Below are 14,502 nucleotides of genomic sequence, written 5' to 3'. Positions count from 1 at the left end.
GCTAGACTGCTGTTCTTTTGAGGGTTTATAGAGTGTTTCGAGCCCGTCCCTGTGGCATCGGTCCCATCGTTGTGGGACCCAGGGGGCCGGCGCAGCGGCCCGCCGAAGCAGCCTGTCACTAATAACACAGGTCGAGATGCAGGACAGGAACTCGGAAGTGAACGACAGGCTGGACTACCTTATCTTTAAATACTTGAGAATACAAAGACCAGCTAATCTTAAAGATATATTTCAGTTGAATCGTAAAATAGTGCAGGAAGTTAAATACAACTTCAAAAATGGAATAAGCAAATATTTAATTGGATAGATCGATACAATTTCATAAAATCCTTTTTTTTTGCCTAAGTTTTTATTTTTATTTAGAACAATACAAATTTTTATCAAAAAATCTCAAATTTTAGAATGGCAAAATATGCTCTTGAATTTTTCGTGGAACAATAAAAAAATAGAATTAAGGCTACTACATTATATAGGCAATCCGACTTAGGAGGATTCCAGTTCCCAAATATATATAATTACTACATAGCCCACATAACGAGAATATTGATTATGTTAAAATCATTTAATCTAACAGATTGGGTTTTAGGACTCAACGAATTCACAGCATCTTACGAGATAAAGGAAGTAATATGGCAAAATAGAAATGATAGGCCAAAAATATCCAAGAAAATGACTTTTTATTTACTACACTAAAAATATGGGATTCATATAGAAAAAAAAACTTTTACCAGAAATATTCCAATTTTCTGTTTTTTTAGTACAGGAATGATATGCTCCTGGACTAGACAGGAATTAATATAAAACTTGGAGAAAATCCAATATAAACACGTTAAGAGATTTAATACACAAGAATCAAATGATAGAAAAAATACAGTTAGAAAACGAATTAGGGAAAGCTGTATCCTGGTACCAGTATTTTCAAATACAAAATATGTGTAAGAAAATAAAATTACCAGAAATAATGAAACAACAATTAACAAGTTTTGAAATACTGATTAATTTAGTTGATGAAAATAGACAAAGAAATATTTCTAAGATCTATCAAATATTGGACAATCTTGCAAAGGACTCAGGTCTTACATATCAAGCAAAATGGGAAAATATGTACAACATCACTTACATTAGAAAATTGGGAGAGAATATGGCATAATATGAAACATACAACTTCAATTATTTCTCTACACTTACAAGCATTTAAAATTTTAACTTTTTGGTATATGACTCCCAAGAATTTGGTATATTTAAATAAAGAGGCTCAACCCTACTGCTGGAGAAAATGTAACAACATAGGGTCATATATACACTATTAGCTAGAATGCTCAAAAATTCAGCCTTTTTGGCACACAGTAATAAAAGAAATTCATTTAGTGAAAGGACAAAAAATAAATTTATCACCTGAATCACTATTATTGAATCTCAGAAATGAAGTTAAAGCGTTTAATGTTATTCAAAAATGTATAATGTTACTTATATTTGCAGCTAGATCAGTAATAGTGAGTAATTGGAAAAATGAAAAAAACATTAACAATCAACCTCTGGTATAAAACCATTTGGAATATATATGTCATGGCTAAATTGAACAATCATGGAATATGGAAAATCAATCTGATTTTATAGCAATTTGGTTACCGATATTAGAACATTTACATGTACAGACAGATACCAAATATTATAGATGTATTACATCTTTACTGAACTAAGTAATATGATATTTGTTTAAGATATTTTGATTATATACTAATGCTCAAAAAGTACATTTCCTTAAGCCTCCTAGATATATTGTATTATAAATATATTTGTGATTTTGAATTATATGTTAATTAAAATATGTTTGTAAAAAAATCTATTCTTCTGCGCTCGGCCTTTCTTATGGTCCAGCTCTCACACTCATACATTACTACTGAAAATACCATCGCTTTGACTATACGGACTTTTGTTGTCAGGGTGATATCTCTACTTTTTATTATACTGCCCAGGTTCGCCATAGCTGTCCTCCCAAGGATCAAACATCTTTTAATTTCATGGCTACAGTCACCATCTGCAGTGATCTTGGATCACAGAAATGTGAAGTCTGTCACTACTTCCATGTCTTCCTTTTCTATTTGTCGAGGTGTGATGGGGCCAGATGTCATGATCTTAGTTTTTCTGATGTTGAGTTTCAACCTACTCTTGCACTCTCCTCTTTCACCCACAATAAGAGGTTCTTTAGGTCCTCTCACTTTCTGCCATTAGAGTGGTATCATCTGCATATCTGAGGTTGTTGATGTTTTCCCCAGCAATCTTAATTGCGGCTTCTGCTTCATCCAGGCCAGCATTCCGCATAATGTACTCTGCATATAAATTAAATAAGCAGGGTGACAATATAAATCCTTGTCAAACTCCTTTTCCTATTCTAAACCAATCAGTTGTTCCATATTCCGTTCTGACAGTTGCTTCTTGAGCCTTATACAGGTTTCTCAGGAGACATGTGAGCTGGGCTGGTACTCCCATCTCTTTAAGGACTTGCCACAATTTGTTGTGATCCACACAAAGGCTTTAGCATAGTCAATGAAACAGAAATAGACATTTTTTCTGATACTCCTGTGCTTTCTCCTAATCCAGCGAATCTTGGCAATTTGATTTCTAGTTCCTCAATCTCTCTGAAACCCAGCTTGAACTTCTGGTAGTTCCCGATAGACATACTGCTGAAGCTTAGCTTGTAGGATATTTAACATGACCTTGCTGGCATGTGAAATGAGTGCAATGGTGTGATAGTTTGAACATTCTTTGGCATTACCCTTCTTTGGGATTGGAATATAAACTGACCTTATATGCTGCCTTCATCGATTTGAAGGGTGCTTTTGATTCAATAGATAGAGCCCAACTATGGATCAAGCTAGGTTACCTGGGAATGGACCCTCGTTTGCTGTTTCTCTTGAGGAAACTTCATTCTAATACCTTTTGCCAAGTGAAATTTTCTTCTAGCGGTGACTTGACTAGTAAAATCCCAGTGTTAAAGGGGGTAAAACAAGGTTGTGTGCTGGCCCCACATCTTTTTAATTTATTTTTAACTGACCTGGCACAATTTTTGACCCCTATCAATGGTCATCCGCCAAAACTTGCAGGCCGAGCGGTCCCCTTATTACTTTATGCCGATGACACTACCATCCTCTCTTGTACAAGAGTGGGCCTGCAAAGGTATTTGAACGCCTTTTATGACTACTGTAATTGTAATTCACTTACTATCAATTATACCAAATCTAAAGTAGTTGTCTTTTCAAATTGCTGGGGCCCACAGAGATGGTTTATTGGCAATTCAACAATCGAGCAAACAAAAATTTTTAAATACTTGGGGATCACTTTTAACCACAAGTTAAGCTGGGTTTCACATCGTAACAACACCATCAACTTGGCTAAGTGTTCAGCTGCTCAAATTAAACAGTTTTTCTTTGCAAGGGGCAACCAATTAGTTCCAGCAGCTATTAAAGTATTCAAAGCCAAAACGCTTGCCCAAATCCTCTATGGTATCCCTATATGGATCTCAGCTTTTACCAGGAAAGTGGAGGGCATTCAAGCCTCATTCTTTAGACAAATTCTTGGTTTGCCAAAATGTGTGTCCTACTTTGCTCTCTGCTCTGAAGTGGGTCAGTCTTTGGTGGAGACAAAAGCCTGGATTGCAGTGTTTAAATTCTGGCTCAAAATTCATTTTAGAACAGATCCCAACAGCCTTCTTGATTGTATGAAAAGAGACCCATATATTTCGTCCTGGACAGCAGTGCTTCTGTCTAAACTCAATCAATTGGGGTTAGAGGTAGATGATTTTTCTACCTCTGAAGAGTCATATATCTTCAGATGTATTAAACTGAGACTGTGGGAATTGGAGGAAACGAAATTACGGCCAACTCTCCCTTATACTTGCTCTCCAGCTTCCTTAGGTCTTTATGCTTTTTGTGGCAAAATGCCCAATTATCTATCAGACCTAACCACTCCAAGTCATCGCAGGGCATTTATGTTGGCCAGACTAAACGCGTTTCCCTCCAAAGTTTTACAAGGGAGATATCAGCGAGTCCCTTTAGCCGACAGACTTTGCTCCTGTGGAGCGAATACCCCTGACTCAATCCAGCATATATTGCTTGATTGTTCTTTTTACCATAACCTCCGTAAAGATTTATTTGGCAAGCTTTCTTTTTCTCCAGATTTGTCTATTCTGCCACCCTGTTATTATTTATTGAGTGATACTGAGGGGGTGGTTAGTGAGGCTGTGGCAAAATTTCTGGCTGACATCCTTAAATTTAATTCTGACCATGTTTGAATGTATCTGTAAGCTCGGTTTTATTTTGATTTTATCTCCAATGTTTAAATTTTTATATTCTGTGTATTTTTATCTGAATCTATTATGCCATTAAAGGTTTGGTATGGTATGGATAAACTGACCTTTTCCAATCCTGTGGCCACTGTTGAGTTTTCCAAATTTGTTGACATAATGTGTGCATCACTTTAACAGCATCGTCTTTTAGGACTTTGAATAGCTCAACTGGGATACCGTCATCTCTGCTTGCTTTGTTGATAGTAATGCTTTCTAAGGCCCATTTGACTTCACACTCCAGGATGTCTGGCTCAAGGTCAGCGATTTCACTTTCATGGTTGTCAAGGACATTGAGATCCTTCTTGTATAATTCTTCTGTGTATTCTTGCCACCTCTTCCTGATCTCTTCTTCTTCTGTTAGTCCCCTACCATTTATGTCCTTTATCATGGCCATCTTTGCACGAAACGTTTCCTTGATTTATCCAATTTTCTTGAAGAGATCTCTTGTCCTTTCCATTCTAATTTTCCCCTATTGCTTTGCATTGTTCTTTCAGTAAGGCCTCCTTATCTCTCCTTGCTGTTCTCTGAAAATTTGCATTCAGTTGGGAGAATTTTTCCTTTTCACCTTTGCCTTTCGCTTTCCTTTTTTCCTTAGCTATTTGTAAAACCTCATTAGACAGCCACTTTGCTTTCTTGTGTTTCTTTTCCTTTGGGATGGTACTGATTGCTGCCTTCTGTACAATGTCACAAACCTCCATCCATAGTTCTTCCGGCACTGTGTCTATCAACTCTAGCTCCTTAAACCTATTCTTTACCTCCACTGTATATTCATAAGGGATGTGATCAAGGTCAAACCTGAATGGCCTAATGGCTTCCCCAGTTTTCTTCAGTTTAAGCCTGAATTTTGTAATGAGTAGCTCATGATATGAGCCACAGTCAGCTCCAGGTCTTGTTTTTGCTGACTGTAAGGAGCTTCTCCATCTTTGACTGCAGAGTATATAATCAATCTGATTTCTGTGTTGCCATCAGGTAATGTCTATGTGTAGAGTTGCCTTTTAGGTTGTTGGAAGAGGGTGTTCACTATGACCAGCTTGTTCTCTTGACAAAACGCTATTAGCCTTTGCCTGGCTTCATTTTGTTCTCCAAGGCCAAACTTGTCAGTTGTTCCGGTTACTTTTTTACTTCCTACTTTGGCATTCCAGTCCCCTATGATGAGTGTTAATTTTTGGTGTTAATTCTAGAAGGTGTTGTAGATCTTCATAGAACTGGTCCACTTCAGCCTCTTATGCATCAGTGGTTGGGGCATAGACTTGGATCACTGTGCTATTGAATGGTTTGCCTTGTATATGGCCCGAGATCATTCTATCATTTTTGAGATTTTATCCCATTACTGTCTTCCTCACTCTTTTGTTAACTTTAAAGGCCACATCATTTCTTCTACTGGACTCTTGCCTACAATAATAGATGTACTGATCCTCTGAGTTAAATTCACCCATTCCCATCCATTTTAGTTCACTGATTCCCAAGATGTCGATGTTCAATCTTGCCATCTCTTGTTTGACTACATCCAGTTTACCTTGCTTCATAGATCTTACATTCCATGTTCCAAAGCAGTATTGTTCTTTGCAGCATTGGACTGTTCTTTCACCATCAGACACATTCACAACTGAGCGTCCTTTCGGCTTTGGCCCAGCCGCTTCACTCTTTCTGTGGTTACTTGGGCTTGCCCTCCACTCTTCCCCAGTAGCATATTGGGCACCTTCTGACCTGAGGAGCTCATCTTCCAGTATCATATCTTTTAGCCTTTTGTTACTGTCCATGGGGTTTTCTTGGCAAGGATACTGGAGTGGTTTGCCATTTCCTTCTCCAGTGGATCACATTTTGTCTGGTTTTTCAGCTGTGGCCTGTCCATCTTGGGTGATGCAGCATCTGGGCTGACATCTTAGCAATCACTTGGAAGGCACTGGCTGTGACCAGTGCTCCCTCTAAGCTGCAGAGTCTTGTGAACAAAAATTCTACTTTGTGAGTTACTGGCAGTAAAGTTGTGAGCTGCTGCATAAATTATTGTGCTCTGGGGTCATCCTTCCTGAGATAAATCAGTGAGCTGGAGGCTAAAAATCAGTGAGTTAGCTCACACTAACTCAGCTTAGAGGGAACACTGGCTGTTGCCCAAAAGAACCCTTAGCAAAGGGGTGGCCAAATTTGCTTAATATAAGAAGAATAGATGCTTTTGAGATGTGGTGCTGGAGAAGACTCTTGAGAGTCCCTTGGACTCTCATGCTGTAAAACATGAATGTCATGGAAGGAAGGAAGGAAGGAAGGAAGGAAGGAAGGAAGGAAGGAAGGAAGGAAGGAAGGAAGGAAGGAAGGAAGGAAGGAAGGAAGGAAGGAAGGAAGGAAGGAAGGAAGAAAGGAAGAAAGAAAGAAATTTTGCTTAATATAACAGCCACATAAAGAAAACATCAGATGTCTGAGAGCTGTAAGACATGAATGTCATATGTTTGAGAGAAGGAAGGAAGAAGAGAGATCTTTTAACTCTAAAATGAGGATCTATTAGTAGAGCTTTTTGCTTAGCCAAAGAGAAAGAAATTGAAAGGAAAGAAAGAGAAAGAAAGATGAAAAGAGAGATAGAGGAAGAAATGAAAAGAAAGAAAGAGGGAAAAGAAATGGAAATAAAGGGGATGGGAGTGAGCAAACGTACCTGAAGTGCAATGCTGAGTCTTCCACAGAGGGGAACTCCGGCCAGCAACAATCCTGCTGCTGCTGGGCTGCAAAAGCGTCCCAGCTAGCCAGACCTGGGGAGAACACTGCGGAAGCATGGTTGGGCCCCCCGATGCTAACCAACCAGCGGGGAGTCCTGAAGAGGCCACACATGTGCGGCTGGGCTCCCGGTCATTGGCTGGCCAGCGGGGAGCCCAGAAGACGCTGCTCAGGTGTGACTGAGCTCCCGGACCCCTTCCAGCCAGCAGGGATCCCAGAAGATACTGCACAGGTGCGGCTGGGCTCCCAGACCCCTGCTGGCCAGCGGGGAGCCCTGAAGAGGCCGCGAAGGCGCAGTTGGGTTCCTGAACCTCGGCCGGCCAGCAGAGAGCCCAGAAGATGCCACACAGGTGCGGCTGGGCTCCTAGCCCCTGGCCAGCCAGCCAGTATCCAGGGAAGCTGCTGGGCCTGAGCCAGAACGCTAGCTAAGGCAGCTGGAATGCTGCCCACGCCAGCTGGAACAGCGTTCTGGTGAGTTCCAGCTCAAAAAAAGCCCTGGTCTTAGAGATGCAGTATACAACCCAAAAATATGAAAGAAGGAAAAGAACAGGAGGGAGAAGAAAGTTGAAGGAGAGGGATAGAATCAGATAAGGAGAGATTTTGCAATGGTAGATAGCCAAGGAGTGTCAGATAAGCTGGAGATACAGTTGAGAAAGGGGAACCATAGAGATTCAAAGTTAGAATCAAAGGTACCAGACTACTTTTCACAAGTAATTGAGGTTATTTTACCCATCAAGCAAAAGTCACATGCTTTAGATAACCATTCTGTAATAGAGGGAATACTATCAGCTTTCCAACAACGGACCAGGACTGCTTTAGCAACAGAACAAAGAATAGCAATGAGGTCTTTATGTATTAAAGGAATGTTAGTAGTAGTATCTCCCCAGTGGTTAAGTAGCAACAGTTCAGGAAGTAGAGGTATAGAATATGAAGTGATAGTAAATATTTGTTGTTGGATTGTCTGGATGTTGGCCATTGTTGTTCAGAGCCTAAAAATGTTTTGTCACAGTGAACTAGTCTATATGTGCAAATATATTACTGTAAATTATTTCAATTGATTTTATCAAATCAATTCAGCCGATGATGAGATTTACTTACTTATAAAAAACATAGATTTGTAGCTATCTGGGACCTTTCAAATGTTCAGGGAGAAAGCAAGTTAAAGACATCCTAACCTCTATGTCCAGAAAAGTGGCTGAAATAATGTTTTTCCACTGCTGAATAATGCATACACCTATCTTGCATTGATTTCAAACTGGCCAAGTAAATCAAATTGTATAATAGTTTACAGTACATGTTCTGTACAGGAGTACAGAAGACTCCCAGAATACATGTGCCTTATGAGAATTCAATAATTCTGTAAAGTGAAACATCTTATCACACTTTCTACTTCATTAATGGATGAATTACTGCTATCTCATGAAGTTTAAAAACAAAACCATTAGACACTTTAAAGGCACTGTCTTATTGTTATAAAAGCTTTTCCAAAAGAGAATGGCCCCTGGTTATCTGTAGGTGCATATATAATTAGACTGCCACCCAATCCTCGAGGGGTTTATTTAATTACCATTGATTCATTGTCTCAGTAGAGCTGAAAACTCAGCCTTAAGCACCATGTTAAAAGTATTGTACTGCATTTCCAATTTGATAAATAAATAGGTATTAGAGAAAGCAGCCTTACATAATCCTGGGAAATGCAGCTGATAAGTACACTGTAGTTGGACATATAAATGTCACAATAATGACATTTTATGTCACCAAATTAAATTTTGTCTACATTAAACAATAGGAAATAATAAAAATGAAATTTGCTCAAGCAAATATGCCACTCTTTCAGCTGTTTCCTGATTTGCCATACATTGATGATGCTTCTGATTAGTACTGTTACTTTTATTATTCATACAGTGGACCTTCTGAGTCTGTCTGCCGCATGTGATGCCTTGGACCAGCACAACCTCAAACAGAATGACCAGCCGATGGATATACTGCAAATTATTAACTGCTTGACTACCATTTATGATCGACTGGAACAAGAGCACAATAACCTGGTCAACGTCCCTCTCTGCGTAGATATGTGCCTCAACTGGCTTTTGAATGTTTATGACACGTATGTGTGGGTAGACTTCAGTGATAGTCAATTACAATGAGCTTTTGTCCTTGCTGTACAATGAATGGCTCAGAGCTGGCAAGCTGGTGGTCAAAGTGCAAGTTTAATACAGCTAATGGCCTAAAGGCTGCACTTAGCTGAATCAATGGAGCCCTTGGTTAGGCTTCAGGCCCTGGTTCTTAGTGTTATGAAATGTTAAGGGGTAAAATGGCACAGTTTTAAATAGAATGGCCTATGTAACTGGAGCGATTTTCTGAAGTTCTGTCTCATTTGTTAAATATTTACTCTGGTAGGCACTTATACCATTTCTTGTATGTATGTGTTGCCCTGATTTAGGCTATCACTCTCCAGCAAATGGATTTACCATGTGATTTATCACTTGCCTGTTTTGCATGAGAAACTGCTTCTCATAGATAGCTGGGGAAATAAAATATGAATAACTGATTTTAGTTTAATCAAAGGAGAAAAAATACTCAAATACATGGTATATAGCTCTGGATTATTCCCAGGCCCCAAGAATGTTTCATCAAGTTTTAATCAAGATAATTACACCCAATTAAAATATGGATAGGGAATTTCTGATGTCTGTAGTGGTATCTTCTCCCAGAGTTACAAAATACAGCAGAAGATTTGTTTCTTGTCGTAATCAGCCTCAATCCTACTGCATTCTGTTAGCAGTGTTTTGGAATATTTTGGGCTAATAATTTATCTTAGTTAGGAATATTAGGCATGGCCAAGCATAGACTTGGAGGGAGTGGACCTGGCAGGTGGCTGTCAGTAGCAAAATGATACCGTTTCCATGGAAGAACTAAAAGTGGGGTTGCCAGTTCCAGGTTTGGAAATACTTGGAGATTTGGGCATGGGGTTTGAGAAGGGAAGTTTGGAGTGGGAAAGGACTTCTATCAGATATAATGCCATAGAGTCCACCATCCAAAGGGGACATTTTCTACAAGTGAATTGATCTCAGGCTCCTGGAGATCAGTTGTAATAGCAGGAGATCTAAAGCCACCATCTGAAGGTTGGCAACCCTAACTGGAAGTGGCATCACACCTCTCTAGAAATCACCAGAAACTCTATGATAAAACCATATTGTTTCCAGAGATTCCTAGAGTGGGGGCCTGGCAACCCTGCTCTTAACTGGAAAAAAACAAACCTCCAGCTTTGGATATTACCTGCTAGATGATAATCGCTATAAAGCAAAAAAGGTGATGATGAGCCACAGGAGTTTGTATAACAATTTTATATAAAAATGTTCCCTCTTCCAGATGATAACATTGTGCACTAGTCTCAGTGACTCACAGCGGTTGCATTTCATAAATAGGAATGAGCATGAAGTGGAAAATTTTGTTTTGTACCACTGGTGGCTTGTGGCCAAACCACAAAACAAACTATGAATTGAATAGAACCCAAAGGTTCATTCATGTCCATTTAAACAGGGTTTGCAAAAAAATTTTTAAAAAACAGCTGAGTGTCAGGGATTAGTCTGCTCCCCACTCCTCAACTGTTTCAGGCTGTCTTGTGCACTCCCTTTAAACTTTAAGGAGTGCACATGAAAACTCCAAAGCAGCTGAGCAGAGGGGAGCACAAAACAGCCCTTTAAACTACTACTTTCTGCTCTACCCATGAACCACCCCTAACTGCTTTAAAAGTTCACTCAAATATATATATACACACATACCACTGTTAATGAAAGGAAATAATCAGAATGGCGACAATATTAAATCTACATCAGTAAACAAAGATCTGCTGTTTGACACACTGTTCTCACTTCAACTGGTGATTGGTAACAAGACAGCTTTTGATTTCTTACATTTCCACTGTTTAAATAAGTTCCACTCTTCACCTAAAAAAAGTTTGTGGAAGTTTGTGATGGTAGACCTATCCAAACTTCAGTTCACAAACCAAGAACAGGGTTGTGATGAATTCATGATGAATTTTGCTTTTGGGTTCAGTTTGTACCCATTCCTGTTCATAACATACTTGAAAATCTCTATTTGAAACTGAATAAACAACATAGTAGATCTTTAGAAGAAATTACTGTAATTCACAAAATATAATTAACAATACCAGAAAGGTAGCTTTTGTATGATGCAGACTTCTAGAACCTGCATTAAACTTTGGGAGACACAAATCAATTACATGTATAGAAAAAAACATTTCTTGTCATTAAAATGCTTTAACTACAAAATTTGTAATATAATTAAAGTTCTAAAGCTTTGTTTATACCATATTCTAGCACTATCATATTGTAGAATTTTAGTGTTACCTACTTCCTAGATATCTCATAAGTGTTAGGTTCTTGGATTATGTTTTAGTGGGGGAGAATTCCTGTCTCTTTATTTTGTGCTTTTTGGAACTGTGAAGTTATTTTGTTTCAGTTAAAATCAGTGAATATGAATTGTATATTGATTGTAACCCTCTCCAACCATTTTGTGATTGATATCAATAGGGGTCGAACAGGAAGGATCCGAGTCTTGTCTTTCAAAACTGGTGTAATTTCTCTGTGTAAAGCACATTTGGAAGATAAGTACAGATGTAAGTAATTATTTTTATATTTTTCAGTTTTAATTTTTTCCTGCTATTTACTACATGAATACAGAATTTAGACACATGAATGGTTTCATTATTCATTGTTAACTTGTTTTAAGCCCCCCCTCCCCTTTTTAGGCTAATAAGATCTCCAAATATCAGAGAATTCACCCTTCTGGGTGACAGATACCATCGTGTCTTGCTGCCTCAATGGCTTTGTTCATGTCATACAGGGAAAGTAGAGTCTGTTGAACATGTTGCATTGCCCATTCTACAATGGTATCTGACATCAGTATATTGTGCCAATTCTCTCTGCGAAGATCTGAACAATTTTATGTCTTTCGTCTCCTTTCTAACTCCTTCCAGGAGACAGCTTACAAATTTGCCAGATTTTGCCTATGGGCATGTGGGATACACAAACAGCAAATTGAGTCCCAGTAATTTTGCCTATCTTTTTGAAGAAGGTATTACTTTCTTTGTCCCTGCTCTTAATTTGTGTTCATTATGCTGTGTTTGTTGCATTGCATGTGTTTTTCCTCTTATTATTTGCTGATTCTCAGAGTTGGTTTTGTATCAAAATCAAGTTTTATTTGGATTTGGAAGCTTATCATAATAGGTTACCATTTTGAAATAATCTTATACTGTGTGATGTTTTCTGTGAAAATTAATTGTGGTTATTCCCCATTATTTTGAGGTCCATCTTTTTAAGCCTACACTCAGAAAGATGCGGTAAGATCAAGAGGAAGCTATAATAAAATACTCGATGTACACAAAAGCCACTTTTAATATGCAGCCAAAATGAGAACATGTCTCTTCTAAACATAATTTCAGATACCTTTTCTGTTTGCAGTGTGATTTTTTTAAACTTAGATTCCTTTTGCCAATAGATGAATATACCATGTCACAAACTGCTTTTTGAAAGTCTCCTTTGTTTCAGAAGTGGTGTGCTATGTGGCATGGTAGACATTCTGTTTCAGAAAGACAAGCCCCAAACCCATAGGACTAGTTATATAGTTGTTCTTTAGATCTGGACTATGCTTTTTAATTTAACCTTCCCTGAACCTTCAGGAATGGTGAAACTGCAAAGACAATGTTTGAAAGTATTTTTGGACTCCAAAAGTGACCTCTGTGGAGGGAATCTGTATATTTAAAGAAATAACTCTTTTTTTTTTTTTTTGGTCAATATGTGATACCTCTGCTAAAAATTAGTTCAGAAAAGTGTCTGAATACACTTAAGGTTATAAAAATAGAAGGAATATATATATATATATATATATATATACTCAGTTGAACAGTTGACCCGCAAGAGAACCAGTGGGATTTCTCAGTAGAGGTTCTCAACAGATTTACCTATTCCAAAGCTGCTGATTATTCTTCAGCATTTTCCTTTGACATTTTCTGTCCTTTGTGAAGTTCATGTGGTGTCTGCTTCTAAAAAAGAAAGGTGGATTGTATATGATAACTGGCAGACTATTCCATTTAGTTCAACAACCTGATCACGTCTACTGCTAAGAAATTCTCCAGGAGCTGCCCTAGATTAGAAATCCCTGCAGATTTGGGGTTTTAGGTTGGAGAGGGCAGTGTTTGGGGAGGGGAGGGAGCTCAGAAGCATTGTGATGGCATATAACTCACCCTCCTGCCATAGTCAAGGCTGCCATATTCTCCAGGGGAACTGATCACTGTAGCCAGGAGGTCAGTTGTAATTTTGGGAGATTGCCAGGCCCTACCTGGAGGCTGGCAAGCCTACCCTCTAGCACTATGATGAGAAGACTCCTGAATGAAGTATACTGAGCTTAGCCTTGACTGGGAATTGGATATCTTTAACCAACTAATTAAAAGGAGGCAAAATAAAACCAGATATTAAAACTGTACTAGAAAACATATACAAAGCTGGCACTTCTTTAGAATTGTTCCCTTACTGCAAAATAAAATATTAAAGAGGTTTCAGGAATAAAAGTCAATTTTTGCTGAAACCTTTGAAAAATAAGCAAGATGTGTTCAGGTCACGTATTGGTAACTGAGGTATAGGCAAATAAATATTTCAGGTGATCATAACCTGGTTTCTTATTGCAAATTTTAACAATTACTGAAATATGTGCAGTATAACTAATTCATGGAAAATTAAATTGTACTTGTAATACAATGATTATCGCATCCCTCAGTGAATTTCTGTTTGATAGTATTCCTAAAACGAGTAATCATTTTAAATGCAACTCTATATTGGGAAATTTTTCACTGGGTTATTTACATTCCCAGGAGACAACTGGAGAGCTGTATGTCTTTCTTTTGAATATAGTATTAGATTCCATATGTTATAAAATACTTGCTTTAGAAAAAGTATTTGGCTTTCCAGATAACATATGAGTTAAAAAGTAGGGTGTCTACCTTGACTGTATATATGATTTTGGCATATTTTCATGGTAGCAACTAACTTCCATTTGTTTAAAAAAGAGGTATAATAATGTAGAAGGCATTCCTTCATTTGCAGGTTTTTTTTTCTTTTTAATTAAGTGCTGCAAAATAAATATTTCAGAACTAGCAGTAAAGCCCGTTGTAGGAAGACATACAGCGGGCCCTAGAAAAATATTCAGAAGGGGGGTGATGAATGTGTAGGTGGCAGGAAGGAAGATAGACAAACAGAATGAAAGAAAAAGAAAGAGACGAGAAAGAATGGTAGGAAAAAGATGGGGAGAAAAGAGTGAGAGAAAGAGAAATTGAAGGAAGGTATACAGACAGAGGCTGCAATCACATAAGTTAAATAATGCAGTTTCAATCCAGTTTCAAAGCACTTTCCATCTAGATTTTGCCAGTTCACATAGTA

The 14,502-nt window shown here is 38.2% G+C and overlaps 1 protein-coding gene across 4 annotated transcripts in view; it reads left to right on the top strand.

Moving 5' to 3' along the window:
- The window catches only part of DMD (dystrophin), a 1,885,017-nt gene that overhangs the window by 1,794,482 nt on the left and 76,033 nt on the right, over positions 1-14,502 (top strand). For all 4 annotated transcript variants that reach the window (XM_060234097.1, XM_060234096.1, XM_060234099.1 and 1 more), the window contains 2 exons: positions 8,951-9,152; positions 11,602-11,687. In XM_060234097.1, the coding sequence (XP_060090080.1) occupies positions 8,951-9,152; positions 11,602-11,687 (288 nt within the window). The remainder of the gene's footprint in view (positions 1-8,950; positions 9,153-11,601; positions 11,688-14,502) is intronic.

This window comes from Heteronotia binoei, chromosome 3, assembly GCF_032191835.1.
Source record: "Heteronotia binoei isolate CCM8104 ecotype False Entrance Well chromosome 3, APGP_CSIRO_Hbin_v1, whole genome shotgun sequence".
Classification (NCBI taxonomy): domain Eukaryota; kingdom Metazoa; phylum Chordata; class Lepidosauria; order Squamata; family Gekkonidae; genus Heteronotia; species Heteronotia binoei.
The sequence above is the reverse complement of the archived record's forward strand: the minus strand, read 5'-3'. Positions and strand labels throughout refer to the sequence as shown.